The sequence below is a fragment of the Diadema antillarum genome, unplaced genomic scaffold, assembly GCF_040938485.1.
Source record: "Diadema antillarum isolate AM-2024a unplaced genomic scaffold, OU_Dant_1.0 seq00000057_RagTag, whole genome shotgun sequence".
NCBI classification, from domain to species: Eukaryota; Metazoa; Echinodermata; class Echinoidea; order Diadematoida; family Diadematidae; genus Diadema; species Diadema antillarum.
In genome coordinates, this window is record NW_027271163.1 from 361,568 (window position 1) to 376,323 (window position 14,756).

A 14,756-nucleotide genomic window follows, 5' to 3' on the forward strand; every position below is an offset into this window, starting at 1 on the left:
AGTTACTAGCCATCCCTTTTAAAGCTGCCATAGAAGTTGCAATTATTGTCACCTACAGTGTTGTTGTATATAAAAAGTTTTCGAAAAAGAGTGTCCAGGGCCCCATTTCATAAAAAGTTGATATGGTAGCAACTCTTGCTAGAATGGCAATCGTCATAGTAACGACAAGAATCCATCTTCCTGATTGGCTGTTGCCATTGGAAGTTGCCATTCCAGCAAGAGTTGCCATCCTAACATCTTTTATGAAATGGGACCCATGTCTCCTACTAGACTGTGACAAGTCATCTATCCTCCTTTTTTCTTTTTCTTTTTTTACACATCTCTCTATCGATATTCCTGTATTCATAAGTCCATGCTTGAAAAAAAAAATCAAAAATTAAAACCATATATATTAAACATGAGTTTTGTTTTGTTTTCTTGTTTTCCTTAAAAAACATATCTCTCAATATTGATGTACATGTATGTCTAAGTCCATGCTTTCAAGAAAATAATTAAAAAAATATGAATAATGATATGCGTTTTAGGTAATCATATAGCTGGCAGTGATGATGGAGGTGATTGAAAGGGATAGTGAAAACGACAAAAAAACAATTATTGTGATGTTGATAGAAATGATAATGATAATAATTGTAATAATAATCATCAAAACTGGCGATTCAAAAACTACAATAAAGATAAAGTATGTAGTATGTTTGATAATCATTATGACGAAATACAAGGGCTCGAAAAGCTCCAGTCAATTTACTGGTGTATGACTTTTAGTGACTGCCTAAGGATTGCAAGCAAGAAATATAAATCAAAATTGTTCTAGTAATCTCCATTTGATAATATTTCTTACTACATGTGTTCAACAGCCAACACGTTTTTACCGAATATGTTTTATTTCCACTTCAGCACTTCATAAGTTCGATGACGTCTTGGTGTGGTCACGCCCACATCTCCGCTCATGCATTGTGACGATGCGTCATAGACGGTTGTCTCATATGCAAATTTCGATACATATTCATGAGTTCCGAGCACATGTCCGTAGTCAGTAGCAACACGAAACACCGACTTCCGTGTTTTCATCGCTGCTAAGCTGGACCGTGTGTGTTGCAAGCAAGCGTATGTTTCGTGGGTTTACCTGCTCTCACTTTCCGTATCGCTGGAAATTTTGCGATATAGCAGAATATTTGTGAAGTTTTGAACGCATTAGAGGTGAGTTTTGTGTTTAGATTAGTCTGGAATGTATGTGATTTGAGAAAATGATGTTTGTTCAATGACGATGTGCTTTGAATGAAAGAAAATCTTGGACGACAGCTTAACGACAGGTCAGCTTTTTGTGGGTCGAGAGCTGTGTATTTTGTGCTTCACCCCATCCACAGCGTGAAACACAACCACGCTGCTACGAGTACCACGGTACATTGCCTATTGGTGGTTTGTCTGTAGGTTCTCGTGTAACTTCGTAAAAGATATCGGTATTTTTAAGAGTTTGTGAAAGGGTCCTCAGGCTATGATCCATCTAGAACTAGGCCATTTGATAGCCTGATGGTTGATGGTTCCTTGGCATTTCATGTATTACTGGCCTTTCATCATGCAGAGTCAACGACGATTGACAAAACTGTGTCTTAGGGGGTGTTGCAAAAAACTTGCAATTGAATTAATTGCAACTCGACTTTCTTGCAACACCCCTTAGACTCATGAGATCGAAGTAGGCCTAGGGTCTGCTTATTTGTTTGTCACGACATGAGTGTGGCTCGTACAACCCCAAACATTTCATGTTGGTGAAAGTTTGGGTTGTGCAGAGTGAATCACAATTCTACAGTTGGATTAAAAGCTGCCAAGTTAGTAACATCAGAATGGTTGGAACTCTCACATCATTTCTTGTCTTTAGAGTCCACTGGTTTAGAAAAAGAAAATGTCAAGGATTGTTGGGTTTTTTTTTGTCAGTATGCAAAACAAAAAAAGACACTTTGATCAAAGTGTCTTACGTGTAGTCTAATTGATTCGAATCATACAATTTTAACCATCACGAATGTAGGTCAGGAATACCATCCAGTCACCATGGGAAGGTTACCAGTAGGTCAGCCCACTTCGCACATGTCCACTAGCCAGGGACCGGATGCTGACATTATGAAGTTTTACTCGACAACCTACGCCACGACGTACGGAGGGAAGCACGAGCCATTTGTCCCACGAACCGGAAAGCACATCGGCACAGGCTACCAGTCTAACTTTCGGCCGGGAGTCTACTACAGCCAGCGACTGGACGAACTAGACAACCCAGCAATGGGGTATGCCGTAATCCATTTTCATTTTTGTGTGATGCACTTTGGCTATGAGATTTTCAATGTAGGTTTCCAGGCTTTCATAGATTTCTTCCTCGAGTTTTTATCTATGTCCTGTGATCTGTAGTCCATCTCTTTACGTGAGGTATAGTGCTTATCAATGTTTCTCCTTTTATTTTTTTATTGTTCACCAGCAATTCCCGAATTTACTGCAGTATTGAGGTGAAGTAAATCCGTAGATTTTGGCTGGAGATTATTTTTTATGTCACTGTGAATGTTGGGTATTGAATTGAATTGAATTGAATTGAATTGAATTGAATTGAATTGAATTGAATTGAACTGAGTTGAATTGAATTGAAATATTTTCCAGGTATTAAACATGACATAGAGTAAAAGCTGCATACAGTAGTTTAAAATCTTTAGGCTTGATGAGTTATCAATAATTGATTTACATCAAGTAAGAGTCTGATCAGCCCCAAGATTGTTCTGTATCTCATCATCTGACTTTGTTTCTTTAACTCTGCACGCTTATTTTACAGGAGGATCATCAGAGACAACTATAACTCTATCACAACGATGCACTTCAAACCGTCGATAGGCTCCGACGGAAAGGATCGCTTCCCCGTACAGCTGACCCAGGTCAAAAGCGGTTTCACGGAACAAGACCCCATCACATATCCTACAGTCAACAACGTAAGCCCTAGCTCTGTTACTTGATACTTCTTTAGTTCCGTGAAATCTATGTGTATCTTATTTCTAAAACTTTTTATGACACATCTGATGTACATGGTAACTTTGAAAAGCTGTCAGTGGGTGTCATAATATGCCTGAGTGCTTTAAAGTGGAAATTTGTTAGGGAAGATGTCATATTCAGAGAGCATTATTTTTATCTCATTATAATTGTCACATTATTGCTGTAAATGGATCAATAGAATTGTTGTGTGGTGAGCCTCCGAATGCAGCCTCAATTCTAATGTTGTTGCTAATACACAGTAGACATGTCATTATGTATAACATGTACACTTACACTAAGTACCAACATCTGCTATCTCCTTCAGTTCTGATTTCCAACGCATTCTAATGTACTGGTAGCCATGTGTTTGTTAGCGATGGAACAAATTCACAGACACTGCCTCAAATCCTACATTTAAATCCAGTTATACTGAGGTTATCCAAAAAAAAAAAAAAAACCCAAACATTTTTAAGTAGTTAATTTATGTTGTCCAGCAGAGTTTTGATGTTTGCAAATGTAGCTGTGCTTTGCATTAATAAAGCAGGTCAAAAGGACACAGCCCGATAAAAGAAGTAACAGGAAAATTGATAAATTATTTTAAAACTTGTCATCATCACAGGTCAGAAAAGTTTTCGTCAACACCAGAGATCATGGGCTAGCTCTGAAGATCAACGGAGTCCTCCCCAGGCACCGCCCACTCCTCTACAAACTACAGGCCAAGGACCCCGTGTCCCTGGAGAACGCCGGACATGGCCCAGACTTCATGAGCACAGAGGCCAGGACTCGATTCAGAGGCAGACCGTCAGAGAGGAGTAAGAATAGGCCTGAATTTGGTTGACAAAAATGTCAGATACCATAATTTGTGTAAAATTTCCCGAAAATTCAAAGTTGCAAGAATTTTGTTCAGTCAAAAAAAAAAATGCATCATCAGGGTGCAGCGGCTTTGTGGCTTATTGTCGTGTTTTTCGTTAACTTTGATGCATTGAAGTAATAATTAGATAATACTCTGTGATCAATATGCACTTGGAATGTACAAGATAAGACTGTTTTGCATGATAATATATGTTTGAGGTAATGTGCAAAACAGTAGTTACTGCAGTTTGAACATGAAATGTTTAAATGTGTAACTGCTGCCATGGAAATTATTTCTTTACATGGATTGATAACTATGACTACCACGTATTCAGATATGGAAAAAAAAATAGGTGGGGCAAAACCCCGAGATATGTTGTGAAAATGATCTCCTCACAAATGCAAAATTTTACCAACTTTGATTATGGTGATTTCTTCTTATCTATCAGCAAGAACAGATAAAACCACTGTATATAGTTGGAATAATGTAAACTTTTAATTTGTTGACATGTCACAGCTTCATATGTGATCTAAAGTTCGTTTGTGGGAGAATGTCTATATTTCTTGTAATTTGTTGTCTTTGAGATTGCACGTAATAACACAATGAATTGCAGTGGCATGTCAGTGTGATATATAACTTCCATGTTTTTTGTGTATCCCACAGAGGACTGCTCGACGCTGACCGTTGGACCCAAAGAAGGGTCTGGCTACACCCACGCCTACAACAGAGAGCCCATCACCTTCCACTCTGGGTCGCCGTTCAAGAATAACCGTCCGGGCTCCTGGACCGACAGGCCCACAGGCACCAGTGTTATGAAGAACTCATTCTTGCCTTCACAGTTCCTTCAGGTAAATATGAAACCCCACCCTTTGATGGAATGCTTCATACTCCAAAACCACAAACATTAGCAAGCATGACACTTTTGGCAATTGCCACTGTATTGCACATTGCATTGTGTAGATAAAAACTCTTGCATGCATTTTACTTTCATGTATCTTGGCTCCTTGCGAAATTTGCGAAAATGTCATGCATGCTAAAATTCTGGTTTTACAGAACAACAATTGGCATACAATGTGCTGTGTCAAAAAAGTCTTTTGGCTGGAACAATTAGACAGACTGAAGCGGGGACAGATTAGTAAAACTTCAGTAGCTTAAATAATTGAAAAACTAAAATGCTTGTGTTCTAAGTTGATGATATGGTTGATGTGCCTGCACACTTTTTGTTTGATCCTTTTGAGCAGTCAGTACTATAAACACTGACATTGCACCTCGTTTACATTGCTGAGGGACTATCAGGATCTATATTCACATAATAATTTAAGATTCTCATGTTATGTCATGTAGGGAGATGAACGTCTTCCAGTGATTACGAATCGTTCCGAGAGGGAGACGGGATTCACCCACGAGAAGGCCAAGCCCCTCTACGTCCACCGGGTCATGGGCGACGCCTACACCAAGAGGGACCAGGTCCCGCCCCGCGTAGAAGAGCGCATCAGGAAGGAGGACCCAGCTGAGTACCTGAACATGACCAACCCAGATAATCACTCCACAATCTTCAAGAAATCTTTCGAGGGTCAGCAGAGACCGTCGCCCAGCGCCAACGAGAAGCAGGGAAGATACATCGTTGGAAACAAGGTAAGGCGGTCCAAAACGTCTTCTCACAGGTCCGACACGATATTCAGTCCCTTGTAGTGTTTTGTGCATTGTCTCTTTCTGAACAATTACAGATGAGTCTCATTGTTTTGTAACATCACCTGCGTGTGTGTGTGCTCTGCTTTCACAAAGTATGCCACCTGAGATAAAAGCTTTCATCCATTGCTAGACCATTCGTCCCCTGTATTGTTTACGTGAAGGTTCTTGCAAATATTGCTGCAACAAAGAGAGTATGTGAATTGATTGCCCGCTATTTGTAGTGGACAGTAATGATTGATTTTACAAGATGGATCACAAAAGATTGGTTAAGTCTCCTGTGCTTTGTTTTTGTTTTGGTGTGCTGAACATAAAGAGACAGAGATTTTTTGCCGCGGGGTATTGGCATTGCCTTTTAAGAAGCTTACTCCACCATAATGTACCCCCTCACAAATGCAACCAAAGCTGTCTGTACACTGCTTGTATGGTAACCATGCAACCACAGAAAAACATGCTCTTGTGGACCTTGTGTTAGTCAAAGCCCAAACATTTTGTGCCTATGCTGTATCCCCTTGCTTAGCATTCACAAAATGTATAGATGTATCAATCAATTTGGAAGAATGAAATGCTTGTCTTTATTTATCATCACAGTGTTGTCTGATGTTGATGTAATGAGGGTATGGGCAAAAACAACACTTTATAGGCATGGCCATGTATTAAAATGTTCACTGATTTTCAATGTTCACTGCTATGTCTAAATGAAGAGTTTGTTCGCAAAAACTGATAAGTCCATTTTTTGAAGATTTTGAAGTAAGGTCTCTGTCATAAAGTACAAAATAATACCTTCTAAATGATATATTGGTCACTACATATAAAGGTACATTTTTGAAGTTATGGTCAAAAGAAGCAAAAATGTTCTTATTATTCTCTTTATTTTTCTTGACCTTTAATCGCAAATATCTCCATTTGGCAAATATGGACTTATCGGTTTTTGTGAACAAACTCTTCAAATATTCATGCAATTGGGACATCTTTGCAGGCGAGACGTGCGCGCAAGAGATGATCTCAGAAAATTACAACAGCATCTATTTACTGATGTGTAACTGTGAAAAATTGAATAATTAATGTAAATGCACTTGGAGAGGGTAGGCTTTGGAAGCGTTCACACTATAGGAATTATTAATGCTATAGAAATCATTCATACTGTAGGAATCATTCACACTGCACTCTTTTACACTTTTGCTCGATCAGGACATACATATATTATCTCTTGATCTGCCCCTGGCTTGTCATCATTCACATCTTGTCTTCTGTCGGGCGAATCTAATCTGTCAATTTTTACCAATTTTCAAAATTTTGCAGGAGATGTCAGGATACAGCGATAACAACGACAAGCCTCAAGCACAGATTCCTGTGGAACCTTACCGATGGATCACCCACTACGACACAAAGTAAGCTGCTTCCTCTTTCTCAAAACAAGTTGGTACTTAGGGGATTTCAACCTCAAACAAACACTGCTTTAAATGTATTGTATAAAGCAGTTTATAAAATGTTGAATATGGACACAACTATAGTTTACATAAATATTCCCATAATTACATCAGATCAAAGTGCAGATGGAGCAATTGAAATACTGACAATGAGTTCATGCCCTAGCTGTGTATATTTTCAGCTTGTTACCACTTGTCATTTTGTCAAGTGCCCTGTACGCACACAAAAGTGCAGAAATTTTGCAGAAATTGCAGACGGGCAAGACATGGTCACCAGTTGCCATGGTAACCACAAACCAAGTTTGATGAGGAACAAACAGACCTTTGTTGAGTAAAATCTGTGTTAAGTATTGGTATGGCAAGACAAGCCTCCAGACGTACATATGTAGCAGTCAGTGATCGATGAGCGTTGCTTCTGCGATTACTCACTAAACCCAGATTAATGTTATTCTAAAAACACTACAGCAAATGAATGAGCATGGTATTCAGTTACCAATGACAACAACGGCATCGACAGCTGCATCAGTCCAATTGATCTTATACCATGCAAGTGCTAATCGGACACGTGGCCTTGCACCAACACACAGACCTTTGATCGCTCAGATCAATAACTATTAGACAAGACATGCGTATGGCAAACGGAACACACAGTAATTATGTGAATGCTGCATGCCATCAGTTTGATAGTATTCATAGGCTGGTCAGGACAATGGGAGCACGAACTTCTGTGTGCACTGACCAGGGCCTATTTGGCTATTGATTAGTTTTGCCAATAGAACACAGAAATGGTAGACAGGAAGAGCAAGCTGTCCTTGTGCATAGAATATGCACTAGCTGACCCTGAATGGAAAGCCTATTGAGAATACATACTAAAGCTGAAGGACTTGATATATTGCGATGATCTATTTTTGTTTTTGTTTTTCTTATAAAGAAATTCAATTTGAAGGACTAAAATGATTTTGGGCAAAGGAGGCAATATGGTGTTTCCCCCAATTGTAAACAGGGTATGCCTATACATGTATGTCCTTTTAATACTACTTTCAATACACAACATCGGGGACGTCAGCTCCATTCTGTTATTGATATATATGTACATATTATTTGTAAGTATTCCAGGAACTAACTGGGTACTGCAAAATAAATCAGATATGTATGGCTCGCAACCGTATATCATTCATGATCACTATCAATTTCAATATGAAATTTGAGACATTTTGTATGCATAATTGTCAGTTGCACGATATTGACACAATTTTGTTTGCAATATGTTTTGATCTTCTCCCTTCATTATGATCTTTTATTTTCTTGGCTTGTTTGGTAAATGAAATGTACAGTCACATGAAAGGGGCCAACAATTCAGTGGCAACTAAGGTAATTAATCATCTTCCCTTCATTTGTTTCTCTCTCTTAGATTCTATGATATGAACCCCAAGGGCAAGGCCCGTGCTGGCCGAACATTTGGCGGGGTGATGGACCAGCTGCCCGATGGCTTCACCAAGAGCACCTCTGTCCACTCCTACGGTCCAGCCCTGGACACCACACAGCAACTACGGACTTTGCACCCCTATGTGGCAAGGTGAGGTCCTTGACTTCGCACAAGATTAATGTTCATATCTATTTTGCTCTTTACCTTTACTATGCATATTCCATAAGGAGCTGGGGTACACTGTATTTACTGTATCTACAGAAATTGGTGTCTGAGAAGCTTTTTTTGTAAAATGTGTCACTGGTGAACGGAAATCTTTGCTTCTTTACTGCCATGTGCAGTCCCTTCATGGCTTTAAGTATACTCTACTTGGTAGCTGCACACTTTAAATATAACAACTTTAATTAATATTTCAGCTTGGAAAAGAAAATATTTCACCTGTATAGGCATATTGATAAAGTTTCATGTTGACAAATGTTGAGGTAAATTGCAGCAAAGGGAAATAACAGATGAGGAGCAGCACTTCAGTTCAGTACTTACTGGGTGCAATTGGAAATGGTTAGGAATTGCTTTGAATCAGTCTTGCAAAGAAACAACTCTATCTCCACTGGTGTACTGCTACTTAACATGCATGTCAAAATGGATGCTGTTTCTACTGAAAGTAAAAATATGATGACTGATGACTGAAATCTCTTTTGTTGACCAATCAGGAGCATCAAGGCCCGCGATGTCTTCTTCGATGACCACACGCACGACGCCAAGAAACACGTCACCATCAACCCCATCCCTCAAGTGCTTGCTTGCTCCGTGTGAAAGGATTGATATCAGGCCAAGAGTGACACCTAAAAGATGCTGCCAACAAAATTAATGGATTTATCGTTATCATTATCATTTTTGAAAAAAAAATCTGTCCATTTATTTTTCAGCCACAGTTGTTTGTTGGACAGCCATATGAACCAATGTATGCTTCTGGAATAATGCAAGGAGATGCAGTTGTTCATATTTTATGAATTAAGAACAAACGCTGGCTTTCTCAGAAAAAAAAAAGAGAAAATAAAAATCTAGCAAATAAAATCATTCAGATGCTCCCAAAGTTGCTAGTGCTGTACCACAATTTCCATCCTGTGCTGCAAATCTTGACATGACGTCAAATTGTATGAGAACCTGTGGTACTAAAATTATGTGGAATGCCACTACGTTGTAAAGATTGTGTGACATGTTAGAAGTCTCAGCCAAGTATATTTCACAAATTTTATACATCTATGTGGACTGCAAAGAAAAATTTGCCAAAGTCTATGCAAGAAACATTTGGATGTATTACCTGTGACTATGCATCAGAGCAATAAATTCATTTTCTTTTTTTTTAGACTGGAATGGAAAAATCAAATTGGTTGCAATAATAACAATAAGAATTGTTTTAATTGTAAATATAAGCACTCCTCAGAACTTCTATTCTAAGTACGATATGTGCGAGGTTGGTTGGCCACGTAGATATGATATGAATGCTGAGTTTTTTCGCCATTCTGATCTGTGACTTTCAGTGACATAGGCAGTTTTGGTTTTACTCAGTATTTGGTTCAACTCTGGTACATACAGTTTATGTAATTTGACCTAGAGAAATTCATAATGTCAATGGCATGATGAAAAAAACATCCTTTATCAAGTGTCCACATCAGTGTGAACAATGAAAGAAAAGAGTACAACCGGGAAATTTTGCAACGTTGAAAAAAAAACATCATAACAAAACAGGAAGAAAAATACACTGTACTGCCCTTCATGTTCTTGTGGTATAACCAGTTACTTCCGTGGTTGGTATTTCCTTTCCCCTCGATACTGCTCCATGGCTCTATTTCATAAAATGTCGCTGCAATAACAACTCTTGTTGCAATAGCAAGTGTCATGGTAATGACATGAATCCCGCATCCTGATTGGCTGCTGCTTCAAGAAGTTGCTATTACAGCAAGAACTGCTATCCTAACATCTTTTGTGAAATGAGACCCAATATATGGGATTGATTGGTTGTGCACAAAATATGGTGTAAATGAAAACTTCCAAGGTTGCCATGGTGATAATTCTTATACATGGAATTAGTGGCATGTTCAGATTGTCTGCAATGATTGAGCAGTTTTTATGCTGTAGTCAACAAATTCTACAAAGTGAAGACATGAAAGTTAATAATCGATGTCACAGCATCGTTGCTGTCTTGTGATATCTTCCATTTTTCAGTGTATCTGCCAACCATGATGAAAAATCTAAGTTTTGGGAATAACAAGATAGTTCTACTGGAACAGGTTTTGTTGTTAAGGCAGGGAAGTATGCGTTGAGGATTACTTGGTAATGCATATTGAAGGTGTGACGTATGTGTCATTTCCTGCATATAAGTTTGGTAATGTGGCAAAGCCATCTACCGGTATAGCTATATTCATCTTCATCATAGATACTCAAAGATTTATTTTGCTGTATTTTCTGCTGTGAATAGACTGTTATCTTGCACACACTCCTATTTACTTGGATTACTATCTTAATTTTTTTACAAACAGCATTTCATTTCTTTAGAAATGTACAGAGTTTCCTCACTGAAATGATATGGAAAAATATGTGAATGCTTCAGTTTTGTGTTTGAAAGTGTACATCTCTCATAAAGATATTTCATATTGAACGCAAACATTATATTGTACCTCGGAACGTGTCAAATGAGAGAACTACAGCAGAGCATCAAGGAAGCTTCAACTTTGCTGAGGCAAGTCACCAGAGTTTGATGCCGTTCCTTGCATGAATGAATTTTGCACATTTAGATGCACGTGTATAGATTGGATGAAACTGTTACAATAAAGAAGCTATCCGTCCTTGTAATAATGCTACTCTGTAATGTTTTGTACTGGCACATGACTATTTCTATATCCGTCCTGATTCCTTTTCCATTTGGTACACACATGTTATCCAAATTATTTGCCTTCATTCTCTAAAAGCTTGTAAATATATACTTTGTGTTATCATGTATTCAAGATAATAATATGGAGCTAGCTCCATGATAATAAGTATAGCAAAGAGATGTGTGTAGGCATGTGTAGCGCTGTGATGTAGGCAAGAATTCGGGAATAGAAGAGACCGTTCACTCATGATGATTCATTGAGGAAGTATATCTCTTATATTCCAGTGTGATCATATTTTATGTTTGACTATATGACCAATCTGGCTGCATCTCTTTTCTGCAGGCAGTAAAAGACTGAGCCAGATTGCATTTCATTTTGCCATTTCACGAGACGCGTGTTTCAAGTGTTACTTTCCTTATTGCTTTCCACTCACCCTGGTGATGTACCCACTGCACGGCAACATTGCACATATAACAAGCAATAACAGTTGGGCTTGTTAACATCATATGCACTCTTTACGATTTCATGGTGGTATCCCTCAGTTACCAAATGGATGGTTTTTGGAAGTATGGGTTGTCTTTTTTGTTTTATTTTTGGAAGCTAAATCATGGAGGTACAAGTGTTTGTACCTCCATGGTTAAATGTAAAAAATGAGGGTTACTACATGTAATGTGGCATGGTATTCCTCAAAGCAAATACAGCATGACGAATTTGGAAATGGGCATTTCCGTGAATTTGAACAAATACAACTAAGGATATCTTTACTCATGAGATGAAATGGCATCATTCAGCTGCTTTGTATTATGTGGGATGTGTATTATCAATATGGGCTGGATTTGGGGAAATATTAGGGTGTGAATTGTTATATGTATATGAAAAGTAAAATATATTTGCATGTCTGCTTGCTGTATCTATACCATGTCGAAAGCGCATTAAGATTTGTATGAATAAATATCACATGGTTTGTGAATAATTTCTTGGTGTACAAGTGTGTCTTCTTCCGGTTGCCCATAGCAGTAACATGCCCAGACACGTGCTAAAGGAATTGTAACCAATTCTAGTTATTCTACATGCAAATTATTTTGGATTAACTGGTGATCAGAATTACTTTTGATTAGAGATTGGAGGAGGATCATTATCATATCTTTGAAGGAGAGTAATTAAGCCATTGTAATTAATTTCCAGTGACAGTGTGTTGGAAGTTCATTTCATCAAAAATACAATCATTGATTCCAGTGACTGGTGTCATATCAATGTCATCCATATCTCATTTTTTAAAGAACATTTACCCACAACCAGAAGTGACAAGTTGACTTTATCCATTGATTTGCCTTACTTCATTCTTTTGATGACAGATTTCCATGTTTCCATTACTTTTACTGAAGCCACAAATAATTCTGTTCTGCTGTGACTGGGGTATGATTACATGGCGTGAAAGAAACATTCACATTGAATCAAAATTATCCGTCAAGCTGCGTCAAACACTCCACACAAGCCATAGATCTAAAAAAAAAGAAGAAGAAACATTGCAAATCAGGCTTGATCCTCATCTGCCTGCTTCACACAGGATTTCTCCTTTTTTTTTGTTTTCCCTGTCAAACTGTACCTCTTGCAGTTATTTCTCCAAAATCATATACACATGTATATTAATGAGTGTTTTCATATGAACTGTTGCATATTCATGACTTTAACATGAAATGGAGCCAAGAAAAAAAACAACAAAACAGTCTTATATGATGTATATCTTTGGCCTGCCATGGTTTATTACAACATTGCAATGCTCAGTATGAGTACAGTAGTATCAGATATGGTAGCAATAAAATATATGTTGACACCGCTGCCTTACATACTGACACTTGACGATAACTTTCAAATGTTTAATAAAAAAGTGAAAATCCCCACACAGCAGTATTCAATGAGTAGTTTGCTCTACCCTTCCACATAATTCATGGACATCATTAAAAAAATGAAATGAGCATGGCTGTTTGCTACATACAAAATGAAATATAACAAATACAGTATCTTGGAGTATACAAAGACATCATACTACGTAAAATACACACATAAATACTTCAGATAAGTTATGACATAAAGACACTACCTGAATCTTCAGGATGGTCAACGTTAACCCGTTGAAGACTAGTCCCGAGTATACTTGGGCAGGTGTCTATGGGAAATGTGTGTTGTAGCAAAATCAGCTCCTCAATGGGTTAATGACCTAAAAACCATTTGCTTCAAACTTAGTTTCTACTTACACAGTAACTAAATAAATACACTGGTAAACACATTAAAAAACTACATTTAAAATTGCACATAAGTAGAGACATGAGATAATTGATATCATCGGAGAAAAGGGCTGGATGTCCTGCTATTTATTACTGTGAGTTGGTGCAACCTGCTTGAACTTGCCTACCCATTTTCCCAAATGCCATCAACTGGGTGGAGGGGGGGGGGGGGGGGGGGGGGGGGGGACAACAACACCACTCACAAAAATAACTCACACAATTTCTTTATCTTTATTTTTATTTTTTTGATATTTTGCAGTGGAGTTTCCTGGAAACGAGAAAAATTTGGGGGCACTGTAACATTTTGTGTACAAACCATGCACTGTACCACTTTCTTAATGCCGAGACTTTTGTACCCTGTCATTTCCAAATAAAAATGCATGCAATAAAAGTGACATTTGAATAGCATAAAAGTGTGGGGGACCAATAATTGAAGTACATCAGACTTGTTTGTAAAAGGCCCATATGACTTAATACAATCATCTGAATGCTGGAGAAGGGCACATTAGAGCTAAGTGTCTCAACAGATAAAGGGCTGGTTACATGTTCACATCAACATCCACACAGGAAAGAAAAACAGTGGCAGTATTAGAGTTCAGTTATTGATTGTTGACTGATTAAATCTCATGATCTCAAAAACATGAATCATTTTTGAGCAATTTCCTCCTCTTATTAGCCATTCAAATGCTGTGAGTTTTGAAAAAAAAAAGCTCATGAAAATAGTTAATTATCTTCACTGATTTCAGCACAGAAACCAAGCACATCTTTGTGATGTAAATATAAGATAAAAATCTTTTGCATGAAATAAAATAGTTGGATAACTTTAGAGTTTACCTTGTCAATGCTCTTACATCACACCACGAAACTCTAATTCCATGTTTTCTTTCTCACTTGCTAAGCTAGAAACCAACAGAAGGTTAATTTCATAACAAGTGTAATTTGCTTTAACAACTGCATTCTTGAAGTGCATCAAAAAGTTAAGTACATGAGAATTGAAATGACGGACAACTTGTGACCTTTATATTTGGATGTTAATAAAGTTATGAACTGTTCAACTGATGAGATTCTTTGTACATCAATGCATTCGGAAAGTAGAAACATATAAATAAAGGCTAGCAATATGCAAGTAAAAATGTGACATACATTGTAGATGCACCTTGTGAAATCTTATTTGAAGGCGCCAATGAGCATTTGTCAAAA

At 37.8% G+C, this 14,756-nt stretch overlaps 1 protein-coding gene across 1 annotated transcript; it reads left to right on the forward strand.

Annotated features, from left to right (window-relative positions):
- The first annotated feature begins 1,126 nt into the window (after positions 1-1,126).
- On the forward strand, positions 1,127-9,211 carry LOC139725712 (stabilizer of axonemal microtubules 4-like). The gene is made up of 9 exons (XM_071636795.1): positions 1,127-1,197; positions 2,021-2,273; positions 2,807-2,960; positions 3,620-3,812; positions 4,517-4,701; positions 5,198-5,488; positions 6,845-6,933; positions 8,384-8,548; positions 9,109-9,211. The coding sequence occupies exons 2-9, from the start codon at positions 2,044-2,046 to the stop codon at positions 9,209-9,211; spliced, it is 1,410 nt and encodes a 469-aa protein (XP_071492896.1). The 5' UTR covers positions 1,127-1,197; positions 2,021-2,043.
- The last annotated feature ends 5,545 nt before the right edge of the window (positions 9,212-14,756 follow it).

Bases quoted from the DNA above. Each gene is read 5' to 3' on its own strand.
- LOC139725712 (XM_071636795.1), top strand. From the start codon at position 2,044: ATGGGAAGGTTACCAGTAGGTCAGCCCACTTCGCACATGTCCACTAGC. The intron at 3,813-4,516 runs GTAAGAATAGGC...TGTATCCCACAG, and splicing joins AGGCAGACCGTCAGAGAGGA to AGGACTGCTCGACGCTGACC. The intron at 8,549-9,108 runs GTGAGGTCCTTG...TTGACCAATCAG, and splicing joins TTGCACCCCTATGTGGCAAG to GAGCATCAAGGCCCGCGATG.